We start from the raw sequence: 25,189 nt of genomic DNA, 5'->3' as shown, positions 1-25,189 counted from the left end.
ATGATCAGAGTATGTATAATTTACATATATTATGTCATCAATATAATGCATTGTTTACATATTGTATTTATATATAAAATGTGTTTTAAATTTTATATGTAACATTTTAATAATTTTAAATACGTACTTTTGTTAAATTATTATTTATTATATTATCAGATTATATATAATTTACATATATTTATTCATGTGTTGCTATGTATTTTATATATATATATATAAAATTCGATGTGTTTCCTACATATTATTATTTTATATATTATCAGTATTAAATATTTTTATATTATACATAATCAATATTATGTAGCTGATTAGTTAGCAGGACAGTTTCATGCGTGTTTGTGGAGGCGGTTTTTGTTTTGGCGGTTTGTTTTTGAAGATGTATTAAATGAACATACAATAGTCTCTGATTTTATTTTACCTGTTTTGTTTTATTTATGATGTCGTATTTAGGAAGTAAGCTTCACACCTGAGGAGGCGGAGCCGAGGAAGGCCCCAGAGGCCCCTCCCCCTCCTGACTCCGCCCAGCCGTCGCTCCTGGCCAATCTGCTGGCACGGCGCGGGTCGTCTGTCAGCGTCCCGTCGTCCAATGAGATCAGCCCTCTTCTGCGAGGCTCCGCCCACCTGCCGTACGTGCCCCACTCGCCCTTCTTCCTGTTCTCCTACGATCTGCAGGAGGATCAGAAGAGCAGCAGGTAGACGACTCGTATCCCATGATGCACCTGCTCACGTGTGTCTCCGGCGGATCAGCACTGCTTCTGTTCACTGTGTGAATGCGTCACGTAATGCTTGATGTTGATGTTTAAGCTTTAGGTGAACGGCGTCACACATCGCTCATCTGGATCGAGTCTTCAGTAACACTCACTCTGTGTTTCTGTCTGTGGTTTCTTTCAGGTCCTTCTCCACAGCAGCCAAACAACCCAATGACCGGTGAGTTCAGTCCGTTCACATTCACTTCTGTAGAGCAGTGTGTACAGTACAGAGTGATTCTCAGCAGCTTCACATTAACAAACAGGAAAATAACAGTGTTATGATCAGTTATGAAACTAATTCAGTTTCTGCTGTAAGCACCTCTACAGAAAACTATATAGTGTTTATTCAGTTTAGTTCAACAACCATGTCAATGTTATATTATATTATATTATATTTATTATATACGTCTGTATATAAAATATTAGTGTCACAATAATGAAAAATTAAACGTATTATAATTATAATTTTTTTATAAATATTTATTTTGCTTCAGTTCATTTCAGTGTTGATTCAGTTTAGTTCAATAACAGCGTCAGTGTCACAAAATTTGCAAGGCACTTCAGGGCATTTATGAGTTGATGAAAAGTGAATAATTAATGAAATCATAAAATGTGAAATTAAATCAATTTTGATAATTTCGACAAAAACAATCGAAATAAAACACTTACTAAAATAATATGAAATCATTTCTGCATGTTGAATGTCATGTGAGCGTGAAGATTCGATATACATATGCTGTTAGATTACTGAAATATTAACTCAAAAGAAATGGTGAATGCAGAGTGTTGATAGTATGGGTGGTGTTGTAGGCCTGCTGTGGGCGGCCTGCTGTCGTCCTCGTACCGGCAGCATCAGGAGTCTCTGGCGGCGGAGAGAGAGAGACGACGCGTGGAGCGAGAGGAGCGGCTGCAGCGCATCGAGAGAGAGGAGCGCAACCGACACAGGTCCAGCCTCTACAATACACTCAATCACACACACATGATGAGTTATCACCATACAGATCACCTGATCTCATCCTCCTGCCTGTGTGTGTGTGTGTGTGTGCAGTCGGGACTATGTGTCCAACATGGAGGAGGCCAGACACGCTCGAGAGGAGAGGTGAGTTCATTCACTGACTAGTTGACCAGTCATATTTAATCAGTGAACTTCATGGAGAACTGAGGGTCAAACCCTAGCAACTAATAACCTTTATACATAGGTCTCTACTCATAAGGGGCCTGTTATAATGTTATGATCGAGGCTCTGGATTTTGAGAATAATTTGTTTTTCCATAACAAGAAAATCTGGAATCTGAGATCCGTCTGAAATCATATCCTAATGATTTTTGGCATTAAAGAAAAATCTGAAATTTTGACCCAGACAATATATTTTTGGCTATTGTTACAAATATACCCCAGAGACTTAAGACTGGTTTTGTGCTCCAGGGTCACATTTGTTTAAACTAAGTGTTTGCAAACCAAATGTTATTGCACTTTTTTTTCATATAGCAGTACTTTTAAATGAAAAAAGTGTGCAATACACTACTTTTTAATTTTTTATTGAATTTTTTACATAACAGTGGGATTAATCGTGATTTATAAAATGTAATCTTTGCCCAGCACTACTATATGTATGTGTGTGTATAATATATATACATATTACATACATACATATACATAATACATATTATTCTGCTTTTTTGAGGTGTCTCTTATAGTGTGTGTGTGTGTGTGTGTGTATGTGTGTGTGTGTGTTAGAGAGTGAGTGAATGTGTGTGTGTGTGTGTGTGTGTGTGTGTGTGTGTGTCTAAGAGTGAGTGAATGTGTGTGAGCGTGTGTGTGATGTCACATCTTGAACAGGTTTAGTCTTATTTTCCCTCCTTAGCCTTTTTTAACCCACTTTTCCTCGAATCCAAACACATTTTTCCTCCTCCTCTCGCTTCCTCACATTCCCGTCCCGTTTGACTGAAAACACACAGCATGAGAATGTGTCTGCAGAGCGAGGGTTGACCGTGTTTGATGAACGTGTGTGTCAGGTTTCGGACGGCCGAGCGACTGGCGGACGAAGAGTTTGAGCGAGAGCGAATGTGTTCTGCACCTCGAGGTCTCAGCCTCACTCTGAGCCCGACGGACACCTGTCAATCATCCCACAGTGCCACGCCCTCCTCTGTGACATCACAGGACGAGCAGGACACGCCCATCACGTCGTACCTGCCCTCTGAACCAGGTAAACCCACCTGACACACGCTCAATAAATAATAAATAAATAATCTCTCCATTGATGTGTGGTTTGTTAGGAGGACAATATTTGTCTGAGATACAACTATTTGAAAATCTGGAATCTGAGGGTGCAAAAAAATCTAAATATTGAGAAAATCATCTTTAAAGTTGTTCAAATGAAGTTCTTAGCATATTCACACACACACACACATACACACACACACACACACATACACACACACACACACACACACACACACACACACACACACACACACACACACACACACACACACACACACACACATATATCTATATATAAACAAAATGTTATATATAAAACAAAATATATAAACAAAAGTTCATATTAAAAGTTAACTAATCAAGATTACTAAATTAATTTTTTGTATTATATATAAAATAATATGCAAATACATACAGTATGTACATATTATTCAATATTAGAAATATTATATAAATATTAAAAGTCCAAAATATATAACTGTTTTGAAAATGCTAAATTGTGGGTTTTTTTTTTTTTTTTTTTTTTTTTTTTTTTTGTGTTTTGTTTCATTAATAAAAGATCCTAAATATCAACTTAAAAATACATTTGAAAAATAATGTATATATGCATATATTAAGTTAAAATAAAACAAATGCATTTTTTTCTACATGAGTTAAAAGTTCAAGCTAATTAAAATGATTAAATATTATTATTAAATGTTATCAGTTTTATATAAATATGAAAAATCCAAAATATGAAAATAAAAATAAACATATAAAACAAACAGGAAGTAATTTGTTCTATCTGCAGTACTTGATATAAAAATTGTGTGTTTGGCGCATCAGTGTGTCTTTATTTAACTGTTTAAAATGAGCGCTGATACTGTTACCTCTCCATCACCTCTCACACACACACACACACAAACACACACACACACACACACACATACACACACAGAGGAGGTGTGTGTGTGTGTGTGTGTGTGTGTGTGTGTGTTTGGTGGAGTGTTGACACAAACAAGTGTGTTCCCTGTTCATATCCGTGAGGGGCCTGCGGTCGGGGCCACAGAGGGCCCTTAAAGAGCCCGTCATCTGAGGAACTTTAGTATTGCAGGGAGTCACATGTTACAAGCACACTCTACACACACTATATACTGCTCTCTTCTGTTCACCAAAACATCAGGTTTAAGTCTCTATGATCTTTATGAGGTTCTTTCCACTGATATAGATGATCTGGAGTGGGGGGTGGTGTAGAGTCTGAGGAGAAGGACGCAGAACCCAGAGAGGAACAGGAAGAGGAAGTGGAGGAGATAAGTGCTGAAGAAGAAGTGGGCGGAGCCAAGGAGCGGGCGGAAGAGGAAGAGGAGGGGTCTGAAAGGGAAGCGCCGGATGGAGAAGCGGAGGACAGCGGGATCTTGAGTGATAAAGAACGACCGAAACGAAAGAAGAAGTGAAGCGAGAAGGACAACTGCTCCGCCTCAGGTATATCCTCAGCCAGCAGCACACTAGAAAGAGAAGATCGGCTCACTGCAGGCGGAGCGGAGACGGGTGAGAAGAATGAGGGCTAAATAATAATATAGAAATGTGTCCATAAATAAAACTATAAAAAAGAGTTATTGCTTCAACTATATAATAATATTTAATATGTACAATTTTTAACAAGCTTTAGTTTATTTTAACCAAATTTAGTTTTTATAAACTAAATTTGGTTAAAAATAAACTAAAGCTTGTTAAAAATTGTAAATATTAAATATTATTATATTTAACAAAATACTTAATAAATGTATGTGTTATATTGAATATAATACAAAATAATTGTGTGTGTGTTTATATATTGATGTATATATTACAAGGTTAAATATTAAATTTAAGAAAATCAGAAAAATGCAAAAAAAAAAAAAAAAAAAAACATTAAAATACAATTTGAAAATGCTAAACTACAAAAATGCAAGTAAAAACTGGAATAAAATGTAAGCTTAATCTGAAAATCTTAAATATTAAAATATTATGGTAAAAATTTAAAGCATAAATATTATTAAATATAATAAATACGTAATATTTACATACACATGTACTGTATGTAATTGTATGTATTCATTTATTATATCATTTGTTATGAATTCATTATAGTGGTTATTAATTATTATAAATTCTATAAGTAAAATAGAATCTGAAATATTAAAATAAAACATTTAAACAGCTAAAATGCTGCTCAACTAAAATGTAAAGCTAATTAAAATAAAACTAAAATAAGGAATATTATTAAATGTAAAACATAATATATATTCATATATATACCAATGTAAATATTATGTATATATATATTTATATATGAAATTCATTTTGAAATGCTAAACTAAAATTATCAGTTGGCTAGTTGGACTTTTTTTGACATTTTCTACACTAATTTTAAGAAAAATATGGCTAAATATAGTGCTGTCTAACGATTAATCATGATTGATCGCATACAAAATAAAAGTTTTTTTTTGATTTAATAATTGTTTTTTTTGTTTTTTTATTTTTTTTTTATTAATAAAAAATAATGTATTTTTTTTTTTGATATTTTTTTGTTGTTTTTTTGTTTTCTATATTTATATTAATATAATTTATATTGTAAATAAATATATTTAATATATAAACATAACATATTATTTCTGAAATATATACATGCATGTGTTTGTATTTATATATACATAATTAATATACACAGTACACATACCTATATTATGTAAACAAAAACTTTATTTTGGATGTGATTAATTGTTTGACAGCACTAGAAAAATGTATTTAAATATAGCAAAATGTTAGTGCTGCACTCTTAATGGTAGCTAAAATCATGATCAAATTAAAAGAAATATTAAACAACTCAGGGTCAGAGATGGGCCTAACCATCAGTAAACTAGAACCTGCTGTATCTGAGGTCCTTCTGTCTGTGTGTTTGCTGCAGGTCAGTGGCCTCAGAGCGTCAGAGACGTGAATGAACAACGAAACAAGATCCTCGACAGCAAGCTGTTCATGCTGGACATGCTCTACTCACAGAGCAAGAAACCCTCAGAGGAAGACGAGGACGAAGACGAGCTGGCCGAGGACAAAGAGCGAGACGCAAAAGAAAAGGCTGAGGATTCATCGCAGGACGCAACGCCTCGGGAAGAGAACGATGCTAGCCATGAAGAAGACAAGAAAGTCGCGAACCAGAGCAACGTACGAGCATTTGCCGAGCGCTTCGGAGACATCGTGAAAGGTCTCACCTCTCCACCAATAGAAACGCAGGAACCTCCTCCTCCTCCTCCGCCAGCTCCGAAGAAGGAGTCGGACTGCATCTGGGACCAGCTGATGGCGAGTCCGCGGGATCTGCGCATCGGCGACATCGACTTCACCGATCTGGGAGACGAGGATGACCAGGATGTCCTGGACTCTGGGAGTTTATACAGCTCTGGTGATCTGCAGGCCCCGCCCCCTCCACCACCGCCCTGCCCCTTTAACCTCCCAGCCCCGCCCCCTATGTTCGGCTGTCCTCCGCCCCCTCCCATGTTCAGCATCCGCGTGCCTCCGCCCCCTCCCTGCTTCTCCAGCCAGGCTCCGCCCCCTCCTCAGCAGGAGGCGGTAGCAACCTCCACTGCTTCAGAGAGAGGGAAGAAGACCATCCGCTTGTTCTGGAGTGAAGTCCGGCCCGCCGACTGGATCTACCGCAACCACAAGCGCAGCCAAGAGTCGCTCTGGTCCAGACTTGAACCTGTCAAAGTTGACACGGCTAAACTTGAACACCTGTTTGAGACCAAATCCAAAGAGATGCCCGTGACTAAGGTCCGCAGAATCACCGTCACAGTACAGTCAAAACAAATGAAGTCAAATGAATATTAATGCATTGCTGAAAATATATATACTGAATATATATACTCACTGAATCCAGCTATTGAACAAACGTGTAACTGTTATGAGTCTTATGAGCGATGCTTAAATAATTTGCTCCAAAAATGAATGAATTCATGATTTATTGGTTTGAATCAATGACTCTTATGAGCAATTCATAGAAAAATGAATGAAATGACAGACTGCCCTTTGATGCGCTGATGATTGTATTCGTGTGTCGAACAGAAAACGGCAGTGGATGGCAAGCGGCAGGAGATCATCATTCTAGACTCCAAACGCAGCAACTCCATCAACATCGGTCTGACGGTTCTTCCCCCGCCGCGCACCATCAAAACCGCCATACTGAACTTTGACGAGTACGCGCTCAACAAAGAGGGCATTGAGGTGCACGCAAAAACACACATCTGTGACATTTTGCCATTTTAGAATAGGGCTGGGCGATATGGCCAAAAATGTTTCCAAAAATATTATTTTTTTCATATCAGTCAATATCGATAATTTATCACTATAAATGTCAAATGTCTTATTTCTTTCAAGTTTAAAGCCAGATTTTTGCTCTGAAGTGAAAGTTGTAGAAACCAGACCATTCATTTTCCTTAACAAAATAAATATATGAATAGAAAAATTAATTTCTTAGTTTCTGCATGTTAATGAGTGATATCATTTCAAATCAAGAAACAGGTTTGGGTTGCCTGATAATATTAATAATAATAATAATAATAATAATAATAATAATAATAATATCGCTTTTTTGTCTCTTGGAAATGCACATTTGATAGTAGCTTGAGTTGAGGATGCAGAGGTAAATTTTTGGTCATTATCAAAATCAGTAACATCTGTAAAAATGGTAGCAACCTCAGTTTTATATGGTTAAATTTATTCTGACCAAGTTTATTTTTTTAATTAAGCATTGGTCTCCCATAGTAGCATACTGTACATTTAAATCCTGATAAACACAGTTAAAACCACACATATAGCACCTCAATACCATGGTAAAAATATAACTATATGGTTTTAAGGTAGCCTATTTGTATGAAAAACAGTAAAAAAAACATTCGGTATAAATGCACACTTGCTATGGCTTAATCACAGATACATACTATAATTGTATACCATTACTCCTGTAAAAAAATTCAATGTGAATATCCCACATTTCTGACTCAGTACCATGGTGCAGTGCAGAGGAATCATGCCCATTCAAAGCGAGATATTTCATGATATGGTTAATACTTTTAGGAATGTTTTGAATAAAAAGGGGGAAAAACCCATAAGAACATAAGTGCTATATTTTTGCCATCTTAGAATGTTACATTTTGCCATTTTAGAAAGTAACATTTTGCCATAGAATGTTACAATTTGTTATTTCATAATGTTACATTTGCCCATTTTAGAATGTTACATTTTTGTAATCTTAGAATATTACAATTTGCCATTTCAGAATGTTACATTTCACCATTTAAGAATGTTACAGTTTGCCATTTTAGAATGTAAAATTTTTGTCATCTTACAATATTAAAGTTTGCCATTTTAGAATGTTACATTTTGCCATTTTAGGATGTAACAGTTTGCCATAGAATGTTAAATTTTTCATTAGAATGTTACAATTTTCCATTTTAGAATGTTACATTTGACCATTTTTGAATGTTACAGTTTGCCTTAGAATGTAACATTTTGCCTCATCCCTCTCTCATGCTGTAGAAAATCCTGACGATGATTCCCACGGAAGAAGAGACGCAGAAGATCCAGGAAGCTCAGCTAGCAAATCCTGACATTCCGCTGGGCAGTGCTGAGCAGTTCCTGCTTACACTGTCCTCCATCAGCGAGCTCTCAGCACGCCTGCAGCTCTGGGCCTTCAAACTCGACTATGAAGCCACAGAGAAGGTGAGCGAGCCTCTTCTGCTCAGCAAGGCTGCATTTATTTGATCAAAAACACAGTTATAACAGTGAAATATTTTTACAGTTTCAAACAGCTGTTTTCTATCTGAATCTCTGTTAAAGTGTAATTTATTTCTGTGATCAAAGCTGTATTTTCAGCATCATTACTCCAGTCTTCAGTGTCACATGATCTTCAGAAATCATTCTAATATGATGATTTGCTGCTCAAGAAACACAGAAAGTTCAAAAGAACAGCATTTATTTTGAAATAGAAATCTTTTGTAACATTATAAATATATTCACTGTCACTTTCCATCAGTTTAACGTGTGCTTAATTAATGAAAGTATAAATATCTTTATAAAAAAAAAAAAAACATTTTGAATGATATTATATTTTTGAGTACATGCAAAAGTTTTTTTTCCCAATATATTTCAAAAATTGACAAAATTCTACAAAGATTAACCATTCTTTCTGAATTGGCAGAATTCTGATAAAATGGAACAGTTTGATCTAAAAACTAACAAAATGCTACTTAAATGCAACAGGTTAAACATAGGGTTATTATAGTTAACTAAAACTAAAACCATGAAAACAATTTCTTTTATTTGGAATAAAAATTTTTAGCTAGTTGCCAAGGATACATTCTCAATTATTTTACCTTGATGTATTAAAATAACCAAAACTAAAACTGAAATAAAAATTAATGAAAAATATATAGAAAAAAAAAACTGCAACAAAATGACTAAATTTTAAATACAATTTTAATTAAAACAGAAAATATAAAAATAAAAGAATAAAATAAAAATAATAATAGAAACTGTAATAGTATAATAACACTGGTTAAACATGATTTCAACTCATTTAAGATGTATGAAGAGCACGGCCTTAGGCATGAAATGATCAAACACTCAGATCAGTGTTTTGAAAGTGTCACAGTGTTAAAGTCCTTGCACACCGAGTCAGAAATTTCCAAATGCATATTTTCGTATGTGTCATCCTTTCCTATCAAAATGCTTGCTACGGACGCGAAAACGCAGAAAATATAAACTGTTCCAATTTTTTTTATTACAGATAAAGTTTCAGAGGCAATTTGAAAACGTGATTGACACAGCATGAGGTCGTATTTATTTTTTAACATGCGAAAATTTTGGACGGTAATTTCAGTCTCAGTGTGCAAAGACCTTTACACTTACATTATTACTGATATTAGACTCCGCTGATGTCACGCTTACAGACTCTCTTTACCTGCAAAGGTGAAAGCGTTAGTGAAGACGCTCAGAGAGCACAGAACATTCCCATCTCTCTCTCTCTGTGAAGTTTCCAGCATTCCTCAGGTTGTGGTGTTTTATCGTTCTCTGACGCAGGAGATGTTTTCAGTCGTCCTGATGGATAGGCACATCGTGTGCTACAAACAATAGACTCAATAACCAGAAACACATTTGTTTTCTACTCAATCTCAGATCCTGAAGACACAGGGAATGTGGTGTTTTACAGATCTATACCTGCGTATAAAACACGTCTTATAACTGATCTGCTCACGATGCTGCTTCATCTTTCATGCGCTGTCAAAATGACTAGGCATTTAATAGGTTAATTAATCATCAGTGTTATTGTAGCTAAGACTAAACCACAAAAAAAGTTAAATAAAAGTTTACTATATAAAATATATATATATATATATATAAATATATATATATATATATATAAATGTTCAAATATTATTTCAGCTTTCAACATTTTTCATTTTCATTTAGTTTAACTAAAACAACTAGTTTATCTAAAATAGCTAAAAAAGAGAAAAATTTTAAATGCAAAACACACACAACAATTCCTTTACTAAAAATAAAACAAAAACCATAAAAACGTTTGTTGCTTGAAATAAAAACAATTTTAAAAATTTAATTTAATTTCAGCTAGTTGCTAAGGAAACATTTCTCATTTTTGATGTACTACAGATAACTCAAAGTAAAACTAAAATAAAATGCTTAAAACTGTGGGCAAAAAAAAAAAAAAAAACATGAATAATAAAAATAACAACTCACAACAAAATTATTAAAACTTTTAAATTAAAATTAAACCTATAGAAACTTTTTAATTACTTAAAGTAAAAATACTGATCTGAAATAAAGTTTCAGATCATTTAGTTTAACTTGATTTACCAAAAAAACTAAAAATGAAAAAATCTACATAGACCCTAGTAAAAAAGTAATATATTTAAAATGCATTTATTTTATACTAAGATATTTACTGACAGATAACTTGAGACTACTGATTTAAAAAATATAATCTTTATTTGGCATGCTACTTGTGCACAATGCACTTTTCTTAATATTAGGTCTAAAATGTGTTTTAATGTCACTTTTGATGAGGATTGTATGATCTTTGAATAATATCGGTCTTTAAATGCAAAATATTTAAAGTGTATCTGAAGTATACTTGCAATAGTTCCCCTTTAGCACAATCAAATATACTAAGTATATCTTTAATCATACTTCATCAGCACAGTTAAAGTACAAAATTAGTTGTTCCAATTTAGCTGACTTTAAGTTAACCAGTTTAGTATACTTAAAGGACAATTAATAAATGAATATATTTATTTTTCACTAGGGGACATATAAAAAAACCTAATAAAACTGAAAAGAAAAATACAAAATTAATACAACTTTAAAATGAAAACAGAAAATATAAAATAAAAATGAATTCAAACTTGTAATAAAACTAATAGCAGTACTATTCATAATAAATGACACTGTTAATCATGTTAATCGTGTTTCCGGTTTGACAGGAAGTGGCTGAGCCTCTACAGGACCTGAAGGAGGGCATGGATCAGCTGGAGAAGAACAGAACGCTGCGCTTCATCTTATCGACTCTGCTGGCGATCGGAAACTTCCTAAACGGCTCCAGCGTGAGACTTCAGCGCGTCACACACTCAAACGCTTTATTATCATTATATTGATGTGTCTGACTGATGATGTTTGCGTAGGCCAAAGGCTTCGATCTGACGTATCTGGAGAAGGTTCCTGAGGTGAAGGACACAGTTCATAAGCAGTCGCTCCTGCATCACGTCTGCAGCATCGTGGTGGAGAACTTCCCAGACGGCACAGACCTGTACTCTGAGATCGGCGCCGTCACACGCTCTGCTAAAGTAACACATGCTCCTCTAAAGTAACACACGCTCCTCTAAAGTAACACACGCTCCTCTAAAGTAACATACGCTCCTCTAAAGTAAAACACACTCCTCTAAAGTAACACACGCTCCTCTAAACTAACACACGCTCCTCTAAAGTAACACACGTTTCTATAAAGTAACATATGCTCCTCTTAAGTAACACACGCTCCTACACGCGCTCCTCTAAAGTAAGACGCTCCGCTAAAGTAACGCCCTCCTCTAAAGTAACACACGTTTCTATAAAGTAACATATGCTCCTCTTAAGTAACACACGCTCCTACACGCGCTCCTCTAAAGTAAGACGCTCCGCTAAAGTAACGCCCTCCTCTAAAGTAAAACACGTTTCTATAAAGTAACATATGCTCCTCTTAAGTAACACACGCTCCTACACGCGCTCCTCTAAAGTAAGACGCTCCGCTAAAGTAACGCCCTCCTCTAAAGTAACACACGTTTCTATAAAGTAACACATGCTCCTCTTAAGTAGCACGGGCTCCTACACGTGCTCCTCTAAAGTAAGGCACTCTGCTAAAGTTAACACACGCTCCTCTAAAGTAACACACGTTTCTCTAAAGTAACACATGCTCCTCTTAAGTAACACACGCTCCTACACGCGCTCCTCTAAAGTAACGTGCTCCTCTAAATAACACGCGCTCCTCTAAAGCTAACACGCGATTCTCTAACGTAACGCTCCACTAAAGTAACACACGCTCCTCTAAAGGAACATACACTCCGCTAAAGTAACACACGCTCCGCTAAAGTAACTCACGCTCCGCTAAAGTAACAGACGCTCCTATAAAGTAACACATGCTCCTCTAAAGTAACACGCGATTCTCTAATGTAACACGCTCCACTAAAGTAACACACACTCCTCTAAGGTAACACACTCCTCTAAAGTAACACACGCTCCGCTGAAGTAACACACGCTCTGCTAAAGTAACACACGCTCCTCTAAAGTAACACACGCTCATCTAAAGTAACACACGCTCCTCTAAAGTAAGACGCTCCGCTAAAGTAACACGCGCTCCTCTAAAGTAACACACGTTTCTCTAAAGTAACACATGCTCCTCTTAAGTAACATGCGCTCCTACACGCGATCCTCTAAAGTAACACGCGCTCCTTTAAAGTAACATGCGATTCTCTAACGTAACGCTCCACTAAAGTACACACACGCTCCTCTAAAGTAACACACACTACTCTAAAGTAACACACGCTCCTCTGAAGTAACACACGCACTGCTAAAGTAACTCACGCTCCACTAAAGTAACACACGCTCCTCTAAAGTAACACGCGATTCTCTAACGTAACACGCTCCACTAAAGTAACACACTCTCCTCTAAAGTAACACACACTCCGCTAAAGTAACACACGCTCCGCTAAAGTAACACATGCTCTGCTAAAGTAACTCACGCTCCGCTAAAGTAACATATGCTCCTATAAAGTAACACATGCTCCTATAAAGTTACACATGCTCCGCTAAAGTAACACGCTCCTCTAAAGTAACACACGCTCCGCTAAAGTAACACACGCTCCTCTAAAGTAACATACACTCCGCTAAAGTAACACACGCTCCGCAAAAGTGACTCATGCTCCTCTAAAGTAACACGTGCCCCTCTAAAGTAACACGCGATTCTCTAACGTAACACGCTCCACTAAAGTAACACACGCTCCTCTAAAGTAACACACACTCCTCTAAAGTAACACACACTCCTCTAAAGTAACACACGCTCCTCTAAAGTAACACACGCTCCTCTAAAGTAACACACGCTCTGCTAAAGTAACACATGCTCCTCTAAAGTAACACACGCTCCTCTAAAGTAACACACGCTCCTCTAAAGTAACACACGCTCTGCTAAAGTAACACACGCTCCTCTAAAGTAACACACGCTCCTCTAAAGTAACACACGCTCTGCTAAAGTAACACACGCTCTGCTAAAGTAAACACACGCTCCTCTAAAGTAACACACGCTCCTCCTCTAAGTAACACACGCTCCTCTAAAGTAACACACGCTCCTCTAAAGTAACACACGCTCTGCTAAAGTAACACACGCTCTGCTAAAGTAACTCACGCTCCGCTAAAGTAACAAACACTCCTATAAAGTAACACACGCTCCTATAAAGTAACACACGCTCCTCTAAAGTAACACACGCTCCTATAAAGTAACACACGCTCCTATAAAGTAACACATGCTCCGCTAAAGTAAAACACACTCCTCTAAACTAACACACGCTCCTCTAAAGTAACACACGCTCCTCTTAAGTAACAGACGCTCCTCTAAAGTAACAGACGCTCCTCTAAAGTAATACACGCTCCTCTAAAGTAACACACGTTTCTCTAAAGTAACACATGCTCCTCTTAAGTAACACACGCTCCTACACACGCTCCTCTAAAGTACCACGCGATTCTCTAACGTAACGCTCCACTAAAGTAACACACGCTCCTCTAAAGTAACACACACTACTCTAAAGTAACACACGCTCCTCTGAAGTAACACACGCTCTGCTAAAGTAACTCACGCTCCTATAAATTAACACACACTCCTCTAAAGTTACACGCGATTCTCTAACGTAACACGCTCCACTAAAGTAACACACTCTCCTCTAAAGTAACACACACTCCGCTAAAGTAACACACACGCTCCGCTAAAGTAACACATGCTCTGCTAAAGTAACTCACGGCTCCGCTAAAGTAACATATGCTCCTATAAAGTAACACATGCTCCTATAAAGTTACACATGCTCCGCTAAAGTAACAGCTCCTCTAAAGTAACACACGCTCCGCTAAAGTAACACACGCTCCTCTAAAGTAACATACACTCCGCTAAAGTAACACACGCTCCGCAAAAGTGACTCATGCTCCTCTAAAGTAACACGTGCCCCTCTAAAGTAACACGCGATTCTCTAACGTAACGCTGCACTAAAGTAACACACGCTCCTCTAAAGTAACACACGCTCCTCTAAAGTATCACACGCTCCTCTAAAGTAACACACACTACTCTAAAGTAACACACGCTCCTCTGAAGTAACACACGCTCTGCTAAAGTAACTCACGCTCCTATAAATTAACACACACTCCTCTAAAGTAACACATGCTCCTCTAAAGTAACACATGCTCCTCTAAAGTAACACACACTCCTCTAAAGTAACACACGCTCCTCTGAAGTAACACACGCTCTGCTAAAGTAACTCACGCTCCTATAAATTAACACACACTCCTCTAAAGTAACACACGCTCTGCTAAAGTAACACATGCTCCTCTAAAGTACCACACGCTCCGCTAAAGTAACACGCTCCTCTAAAGTAACACACGCTCCGCTAAAGTAACTCACGCTACGCTAAAGTAACAGACGCTCCTATAAAGTAACACACGCCCCTCTAAAGTAACACACGCTCCTCTAAAGTAACACACGCTCCTATAAAGTAACACATGCTCTGCTAAAGTAACACACGCTCCTCTAAAGTAACACATGCTCCTCTAAAGTAACATACTCCTGTTCCTCCTGATCCTGAGCATGTTTAGAGTAGTGCTGTCAAACGATTAATCGCGATTAATTGCATCCAAAATAGAAGTTATGTTTACATAATATATGTGTACCGTGTATATTTATTATGTATATATAAATACAAACACATGCATGTATATATTTTGAAAATATTTACATGTATATACATTTATATATTTATATTTTATATTATATATAAATATATTTAATATATAAATTTGATTCTTTTTCTAAATATATACATGCATGTTTTTGTATTTTTATATACATAATAAATATACACAGTACACACAGATATATAGATTCATCGTTGGACAGCACTAATTTAGAGCATGTTCCTGATCGTCAGTGCAGTGCAGGGTTATTAACATTAACTAAAACTACAACCATTTAAAAAATTGTTTTACTTGAAATAAAATAAACATTAACTGAAATAACATATAGAAAAACTTTTTCAGCTCATTGCCATGGCAACATTTTTATTTTCATCTAGTTTAAGTACCAAAATAACTAAAACTAAAATACATTTACATTTATTAATCTAGCAAATGCTTTTATCCAAAGCGACTTACGAATGAAGAATAATTTTTTTTTTAATAAAATTAAAATTAATAAAATAAAAATGGAAATTATTAAAAACTATTTAGACATTTAAAAAATAATAATAATAATAATTGAGGAAAACTTGCTAATGAGGAATAAAAATAAAATAAAGGCATAAAATAAAAATTAAAAAAACATTTTTGAGAGAACGAGAATGAGAAAACGTAATAAAAACTACACAGACGTTAAAAAAATTCATTAAAATGAGGAAAACTTGCAAATAAGGAGCAAAAATTTATTAACTAAAATAAAAAGTAATAAAAACTATGTAGACATTTAATTAAATTTAATTTAATTAAAAAAATAATTTCATAAAAAATGCAAATGAGGAATGAAAATGTATTAAATTAAATACAAATTAATAAAATAAAAATAAAAAGTATAAGCCATATATTAAAAAACTAAATAAAGTAAATTGTATAAACATTATAAACAAATGAATAAAAAATAATTAAATAAAAAAAATTACTAAAAACTATTTAGACATTAAAAAAACTAATAAAAATGAAAAAAAAACACACACAAAAAAAAACTAAAACTTGAAAAAAACAAATGAAATTATTGAAATAAAAACTAAATCAAATAACTAAAATAATAAACTGTAATCATAGATGAATGCTGTGGAAGTGACGTCTGCGTTTGTGTCTTCGGTCCGCAGGTGGACTTTGAGCAGCTGCAGGAGACTCTGACTCAGATGGAGTGGCGCTGCAAAGCATCATGGGACCATCTAAAAGTCATCGCAAAGCACGAGATGAAGCCGGTACTGAAGCAGAAGATGTCGGACTTCCTGAAGGACTGCGCCGAGAGAATCATCATCCTCAAAACTGTCCACCGCAGGATCATGAACAGGTGAAGAGTGAGCGCTAGAGGTCAGAGGTCATATTGTTTTATTTTTGTTTATAAAAAATAAAACAAATAAAAATAAATACTAAAAATGTAAAATAGAAATAAATACTTTAAAAAAAAAAAAATGCAATAAGCATGAGAGAGGTCAGAGGTCCAATATAAGCTCTTGATCTGAAGTCAGACTTGATGGGAGAGGGTTTTATTAATTGTTTGTGTGGCAGGTTTCGCTCTTTTCTGCTGTTCCTGGGTCACCCGGCGTACAGCGTTCGTGAGATCAGTGTGACTCGGTTCAGTAAACTGCTCAGTGAGTTCGCTCTGGAGTACCGCACCACACGCGAGCGCGTCCTCCAGCAGAGACAGAAGCGCGCCGATCACAGAGAGAGAAACAAGACGCGAGGGAAGATGATCACAGACCTCAACACACAGGTGAGATCCACACACCTGCAAACAAATAAACCTTTTTACTTTACAATCATTCATTTTATTTGACATTTTTATTTCAATTCATTTTAATGTTTTATTTCGATTGTTTTTGTTTTCAAATGATTGTTTTTTTTTTTACATTTTTATGATTTTAATACATTTTTAGTATTTTATTTTAATTGTTTTTTTTTTTTTATTATTTATTTTAATTTGACATTTTTATGTTTTTTTTTGTATTTTATCTAGATTATAATGTATATTTTATGAACATGTTTAATAAATAATTAATAAATCATTCAGTCTGATAGTTTTTCCAAGTATTTTTTTTATGTATTTAATTATTTTTAGTAAGTTTTTTTTATTGTTTTTATTTTAAAATAATTTATTTATATAATTTATTTAGCATTTTTTTTTATTTTGATTGCTTTTATTTTTAAAGATAAATCATATTTTGGATTTTTAAAAATAGTAAGTGTTTTATATAATTTTTTTAATTGTTTACTTTCATTTTTATGATTTTAATTAAAGTGTAACTAAACCCCTGGTCAGAGCCTGACTCCACCCACTGGCAATATTTGAAAAATGCTGAAAAGTGGGCAGAGCACAGCGGAGATAGAGGGGACGAACCGAGGGCGGTGCTGAGCGGGTGGGGCGTGAACCCTGAGACCCGCAGTAACGGATTAATTGACAGCTGCTGTCAGAGTTGCTAAAATGGAGGGTAACTGTAGTGATGCAAGTAGCTTTGCAACAGAGGGCGGTGCTTTTCTTCCCCATCTTCACCTGAAGTGAAGGATGTCGAGGTGTCTGTGGACACAGGGCCAGGGCCTGAGCCATATCAATTCAAGCCGCTGGCTCAAACTGTGGTCTTAACTCCCGCTTCACGAGCTGGAAACTGCTTACGTCACCTGCCACCGCTTACATCACTTATCACTGCAAACATCCAATAGGAAAAATCAACTGCAGTAGCCACCGTTCAACCTGAAGAGGGCAGCACTCAGACGTTTTTACACCATACATTGTAGAATTAAAACACTTTATACTCAAATGTGAAAAAAGTTACTTGAATCAATGAACAGCATTAATAAAGCCCCATTCTTACAGATCATTAACTAAAAAAAGTTGGTTTAGGGTTTAGTTACCCTTTAATGTTTAATAAATATTCTTTTTGAATGTTTTTGTTTTAAAATGATTTATCTTGTACATTTTTATGATGGCAAAACGCTGCCCTAAACTAACCCACCCTTTCACTTTCAGACTAGAACAGATACAGTTGAGGTCAAAAGTTTACATCCCTCTTTCAGAATCTGCAAAATGTTCATTATTTTACCAAAATAAGAGGGATCATACAAAATGCATGTTATTGTTTATTTGGTTACTGACCTGAATAAGATATTTCACATAAAAGAAGTTTACATATATTCCAAAAGAGAAAATAATAGTTGAATTTATAAAAAAATTACCCTGTTCAAAAGTTTACATCCCCTTGACTCTTAATACTGTGGTGTTAGCTGAATGATCCACAGCTGTGTTTTTTTGTTTAGTGTTAGTTGTTCATGAGCCCTTTGTTTGTCCTGAACACTTAAACTGCCTGCTGTTCTTCAGAAAAATAATTTTGTGATGTGGGAGGAGCTGGGGTTGTAATTATTCACAGATGTGGGTGGGACTGTAGATATTATTAAGTGATGTGGGCGGAGCTAGAGTTGTGATTATTTTTTGTGATGTGGGTGGAGCTAGAGATTATCATTAGTGATGTAGGCGGAGCTGGGGATGTGATTATTCACAGATGTGGGTGGGACTATAGTAGTAAAAGTGGGCGGGACTGTAGATTTTATTAAGTGATGTGGGCGGAGCTAGAGTTGTGATTATTTTATGATGCAGGTGGAGCTAGAGATTTTCATTTGTGATGTGGGTGGAGCTGGGGATGTGATTATTCACAGATGTGAGTGGTACTGTAGTAGTAAATGTGGGTGGGACTGTAGATATTATTAAGTGATGTGGTCGGAGCTAGAGTTGTGATTATTTTGTGATGTGGGTGGAGCTAGAGATTTTTATTAGTGATGTGGGTGGAGCTGGGGATGTGATTGTTCACAGATGTGGGTGGGACTGTAGTAGTAAATGTGGGTGGGACTGTAGATATTATTAAGTGATGTGGGCGGAGCTAGAGTTGTGATTATTTTGTGATGTGGGTGGAGCTAGAGATTTTCATTAGTGATGTGGGTGGAGCTGGGGATGTGATTATTCACAGATGTGAGTGGTACTGTAGTAGTAAATGTGGGCGGGACTGTAGATATTATTAAGTGATGTGGGCGGAGCTAGAGTTGTGACTATTTTGTGTTGTGGGTGGAGCTAGAGATTTTTATTAGTGATGTGAGGCGGGTTTGGGGTTTTGGTTTTTGGTTGATGTGGGTGGGACTATAGATATTATTTTGTGATGTGAACAGAGCTAGAGATTTTCATTAGTGATGTGGGCGGAGCTAGAGTTGTGATTATTTTGTGATGTGGGTGGAGCTAGAGATTTTTATTAGTGATGTAGGCGGAGCTGGGGATGTGATTATTCACAAATGTGAGTGGTACTGTAGTAGTAAATGTGGGCTGGACTGTAGATATTACAAAGTGATGTGGGCGGAGCTAGAGTTGTGACTATATTGTGTTGTGGTTGGAGCTAGAGATTTTTATTAGTGATGTGCGGTGGATCTGAGGATGTGATTATTCGCAGATGTGGGTGGGACTATAGATATTATTTTGTGATGTGAACAGCTAGAGATTTTCAGTAATGATATAGGCAGAGCTATAGATATGAGTATTTTGTGGTATGGGCGGGGCTAGATTGATGAATATTCATATATCTGCTCGTATGACAATAACTACCACACTATTTGAGACTGCAGATGGTTGACTGTTGATTTCTCTGTTTCTCACCTCAGACGGATGATGAAGAGGACAGTGAGGTATGAGGGTGTGCATTTGTTCTGAAAGATATTAACCGTTTATGCTTTAATGGCTTGTTAAAGCTGCCAGCGTCACTAATGGAGTATCAGTGTGTAACCCTGTTGAGATCTGCACATGTGGTGTTTCTAACCTGGAAGCGCTCAGCTGTGTTTTTGTCTTGATTACATCTGATGCATGAGTGTGTGTGTAATCTCGAGAGTTTGAGGTGTAAATGTGCAAATGATTCTTTACATCGGGGATTCCCAAACCTTTTTGTTTGTTTGCTTTAACCTTAAATACTTCAACCTAGTAATTTAACAACAAATTCACATGTTCATGGTTCTCTGAAGTTGGTTAATAATCAAAATACAAATTGTTTTATTTTAAGAGTATTTCTTTATTTTAATTTAACATTATGATTTATTTTATTCTGGTGAGTATTTTATTTTGATTGTTTCTTTTATATATTTAAAGAAAAAAAGATTTTAGTAAAATTTCAATATTGAAATATTTTCAAATTATTTATTTTAATTTAACATTTACGTGTTAAATCTTTAGTGTTTTATTTTCAAATAATTTGTTTATATTATTTATTGATTTTTATGATTTATTAGAATTTTATTAAGTGTATTATTTTGATATTTGTATTTTAAGTTCACAAAAAATACTTTAATTTTACTTCAAATAAATCATCAAAATCATAAATTATAAATAATTTATAAAATAAATATTTTTAATAAAAGCAATCAAAATAAAACACTTAATGTTTAAATAGTGTTAGTGTATGTGTGTGTGTGTAATAAATCATAAAATGTTTCATTTTGATTATTTTTTCAAATTATTTATTTTAATTTAACATTTTGATGTTTATTAAATGTATTATTTATGATAATGTATAATTAGTGTGTTGTTTGTGATGGTCTATGTGTGTGTGTGCAGGTGGGTCATGTGTGTGTGAGCAGTAGCAGCAGCGCTCCTCCTGTCGCGCCGCAGACGGAGCCGCAGAGTTTGTGTCGCGCTGAAGAAGCAGCTGAACACGAGCAGATGAAGGCAGTGCTGAAGAGCAGCCTGCAGAGAGGAGACAATGACAGCACCGGAGCGAGGGGCCTCAGGACACGCACACGCGCCAGCAGAGGTCACACACATTCACACACACATGCTCTCACACACACACTAACACATACACTCTCACACACACACACACACACACACACACACACACACACACACACACACACACACACACACACACACACTAAAACAAACACTAACACAAACACACACACTAACACAAACACTCACACACACAGTTATTCGCCAACCAACACTAAACCTCAGTCAAACACTAATATAGGGATTAAATGGCACATTTATGCCAATGTTTCAGTGGTAAATAAATTAATCCATATACAAATCATAGTGAATCCCAAATTTCTTCAAAATAGAACCTGAAGGGAACATATAAAGGTAAAATAAAATTTGTCCCAAAATAGAACCCTGAGGAACCCCACACACAGTAGTTGAAGAATAATCCCCTAAACTAACTGAAAATGACCTATCTTTCAAATAAGAAGAGAACCATTTTATGGCTAAGCCCTGAATACCCACCTGGTTCCTAAAACGATCAATGAGAATGAGAATATTATAACCTACTTTATCAAATGCCGCAGTAAGATCTAACAGAAGTAAGACACAGCTTCCAGAGTCAGTGCTTCGAAGGTAGTCATTAGAAATCCTCAAAAGAGCAGACTGTACTATGGCCGGCTCTAAAACCTGACTGGAATCTAATATTTTATTCCTCATTAAAAAGTCATTAAGCTGTGCACACAAACACACACACACACACACGAGATTAGTGTTCATGTGTAGAAACACGTTCAGGTGAATCGGTGTAACATCCTTGTGTCTCTCTGTAGGCCGCACCGCATGGGCTGCAGCGAACGAAGAGTCTCAGTGCACGACAGATGACGCTGCAGATGAGATCATGGAGAGAATTGTACGATCAGCCACTCAGAGTCCCAGAGAACGAGCGCAACCCCGTGAACGCCGCCGCTCACGCGTGAACCGCAAATCACGTACGTTCAGCTGCAGAGTTTCTCTCTTCACATTTTAAATCAAAAATGGAATTTTATCAAATGTAACCATTTACTGAACATTTAGACAAAATATAAAAGTATGAGCTGAACAAAGGTGCAACACTCACTCTTCAAAGTTCAAGTTTTATTAACAAAAAAACATGACATTTCAGCCGTCCAAGGCCTTCATTAGACGATGTTCTGATGAAGGCCTTGGACAGCTGAAACGTCATGTTGTTTTATAAAAATATAAAAATAAAATAATGTTAAAATTAATAAACACTTTAAAATTATCAAACAATGATCAATATAAATTATTAAAAAAATAATCAAAATAAAACTCTGAAATAAAACATCAAAATGTTAAGTTTAAATCAATAATCTGACCCAAAATATAAAACATTAATTTAACAGTTTGATTATAGCAATATAACAGTTACATTCACAATTATGCATTTAGCAGTTCACAACAGAGGAACAAAACAGTTTTTCAAAGATCCAACAATATTCATTATTATTCATAAGTTATTCTGATGTTAACTTGATAAAAATCAGTCTATGATTTGACACCAGAAAGACATGAGAAGCAACAGCTAAAGCTGGACGCTTGTACAATTACACTAAAAGAGCTTTTACTAGATAAAAAACTCTAAACTATCAAACAGAAGGCATGGAGCAGATTGTGAGTTTTGATCATGTTCATCATTTAGAAGCCTTATAAATCCACATATGAAAAATGATACCGTTGTTCTTGTGTTCTTGAGTTAAGCAGAAACTAATGCTAACATTGTGTCTCAGTGAGGAGGACTCTGAAGGGTGGTCTGACCGCAGAAGAAGCTCAAGCACTGGGATTGGACACGTCAGAGATGCCGGTGTAATGGGACGTCCTGTCCAAAGCACACTGACGCTGTTGCCTTCAGCAGAACTCATCTCAAGACAACAGAAAATCCAGCATACCACAGTAAAAATATGGTTTAATAATGAAACGGCTGCAGAATCTTCCACTGGTCATATATACAGCAAATCTCCGCCTCCACACTGTGTGTTTGATTCTAAGCCACGCCCCCTCATTACATACACGCCTCACCAGCCAACCGCAGGCCGTCGCTGTGATGATATAAAATCCCTTTACAGTTTAGTTCAATGAAAGTTGAATAACACTATCTCAGGGTTTGACTGTCGTTTCATTTGAATAATTTCTATTTATAACTTTCAAAAATAGAGGAACGGTGAAATGTGGCTTTAAATGTCCGGTCACTTGATTCACTTTATGTTTGCGTCGGTCAGATCAGTGAAACTGTGCTCTGATACTTTGGATTATTTATTGTTAAATGTACAATATGAAGGGACAACTGTCAACAGATATTAAACGTGGATTTTCTAAATCCTACAATCCTAGATGTGGTTTTCAGACAGGTAAAACTCCTTTATAACACACACAGACTTTTGTGCAGTCCAGTTTTATATCTTTAACCCTCATAATTCATTCAGGTCTGTTTTGACCCAGAAGAAATATAGAAAGATTTCTAAACAATGCATAGTTTTTAGTAAGGGAACCAAACTTTGCAGATGCTTTAAGATCCTCAAAATACACATAGTTTTTTCTTTTCTAATTTTTTACAGTTATTCTTTCAGAGATCTAACACGTTTCGTGTTCGGGTCATTTTTGACCCGGGTTTGTATGGAGCACCATTAGTGTCACAATTACCTTCTGTTAAATAATCTATGAAGCTATATTAGTGTCAAAAATTTTTTTTTAGCCTTTTCCCCATATCTCACATACTTCTAGACTGAATTTTGTTTTGGTGAACATGAATATGTGGTGACTATTAACCACTGCAGCATGAAAAACTGACCATTTTAAATCCGAAAGAGAAATAGAAATTTCATACAATATTTTCCAATAAAATATCTCATCAATATTGAAAAAATACACATACGTTTTGCATCTTAGTTTTATTTATTTATTTATTTTTTGGTCTGATCCATGTGTAATTTGGAATGACAAAGAATTTCTTACTTTTTTAATATTAATAATAAAGGGTTATATGTAGTAATAACATGGTAACATTCTAAACTTTGAATTTTTTCTACATTCATGAGAAATTGCTGATGAGATACAATATGGTTTTTAGTTAAAATATTAAGGTTTGACTGTTTTATGAAATAATGATTCTACGTGTCCAAACAGACCCAGGATATGAAAATAGTATCAGATTTTGAATGCAGTGTGAGGGTTAAATGACATGTATAAATATTTCTAGTTTTTGTCCTCTGGTTTCTATAAGCATCTTTTGTTTGAGATGTGAGTGTTTTACAGCAAATTTCGATGTGCCTTTGCCACAGAAGGAACTACAGTAACTCACTCATTCATGTTTCTGAGATCTTTAATAGAAACCCAGAGGCCTTTAGGATACTCTTACTTTTATTTTCTGTCTGTCATCATCCTCCACGATCTTCTGAGTTTTGTGTCGGTTCACGCTGTTATGAGAACCATCATGTTGCACCCTAATGTCCATCATTATTATTATTATTATATGGGAAAACAAGTTTTTATAAGATTTGTATGAGCTCTACAACAGATGCATTCTGTCTCCAAAAATGATTCTAAATGTACAAAATGGTGAAAGTATTTTTGACGATGAACAAGTCTGTAAATGTTAATGCCCTTTTGTTTTCTTTTGTAATTTCTGTAGATCGTTTTTTCTGTACATGTTAATTTAAGGAAGACAACTGAAGCCATAAATGCCTTTTATTTCAGAACACGGAACTCGCGTGATCCACTCGTCTGTTTTTATCTGCTGAAACATCAGTAATGTTTAGTTCGTTTCTTGAGCACATGGAATCTGAACTCATTTTGCAGAATTGAAGGCCTTGTATTGTAACATTTTTCACATTGATCTGCATGTGTCACACCCTGCAATAAAACCCTTTCTGAAATAAGA

The 25,189-nt window shown here is 35.6% G+C and overlaps 1 protein-coding gene across 1 annotated transcript; it reads left to right on the top strand.

Moving 5' to 3' along the window:
* LOC109100464 (FH1/FH2 domain-containing protein 3-like) lies at positions 1–25,189 on the top strand. The gene is given in 18 exon segments (XM_042745994.1): positions 1–9; positions 454–695; positions 895–930; positions 1,563–1,697; positions 1,801–1,851; positions 2,768–2,958; positions 4,209–4,502; positions 5,902–6,758; positions 7,050–7,208; positions 8,523–8,705; positions 11,486–11,605; positions 11,684–11,845; positions 16,631–16,821; positions 17,040–17,244; positions 20,166–20,189; positions 21,109–21,304; positions 22,086–22,244; positions 23,043–25,189. Coding segments are annotated over 18 exon segments (3,294 nt in total). The 3' UTR covers positions 23,123–25,189.

Source organism: Cyprinus carpio, chromosome B19 (genome assembly GCF_018340385.1).
Source record: "Cyprinus carpio isolate SPL01 chromosome B19, ASM1834038v1, whole genome shotgun sequence".
NCBI classification, from domain to species: domain Eukaryota; kingdom Metazoa; phylum Chordata; class Actinopteri; order Cypriniformes; family Cyprinidae; genus Cyprinus; species Cyprinus carpio.
Note: the sequence above shows the minus strand (reverse complement) of the source record. Positions and strands in the feature narration are given on the sequence as shown.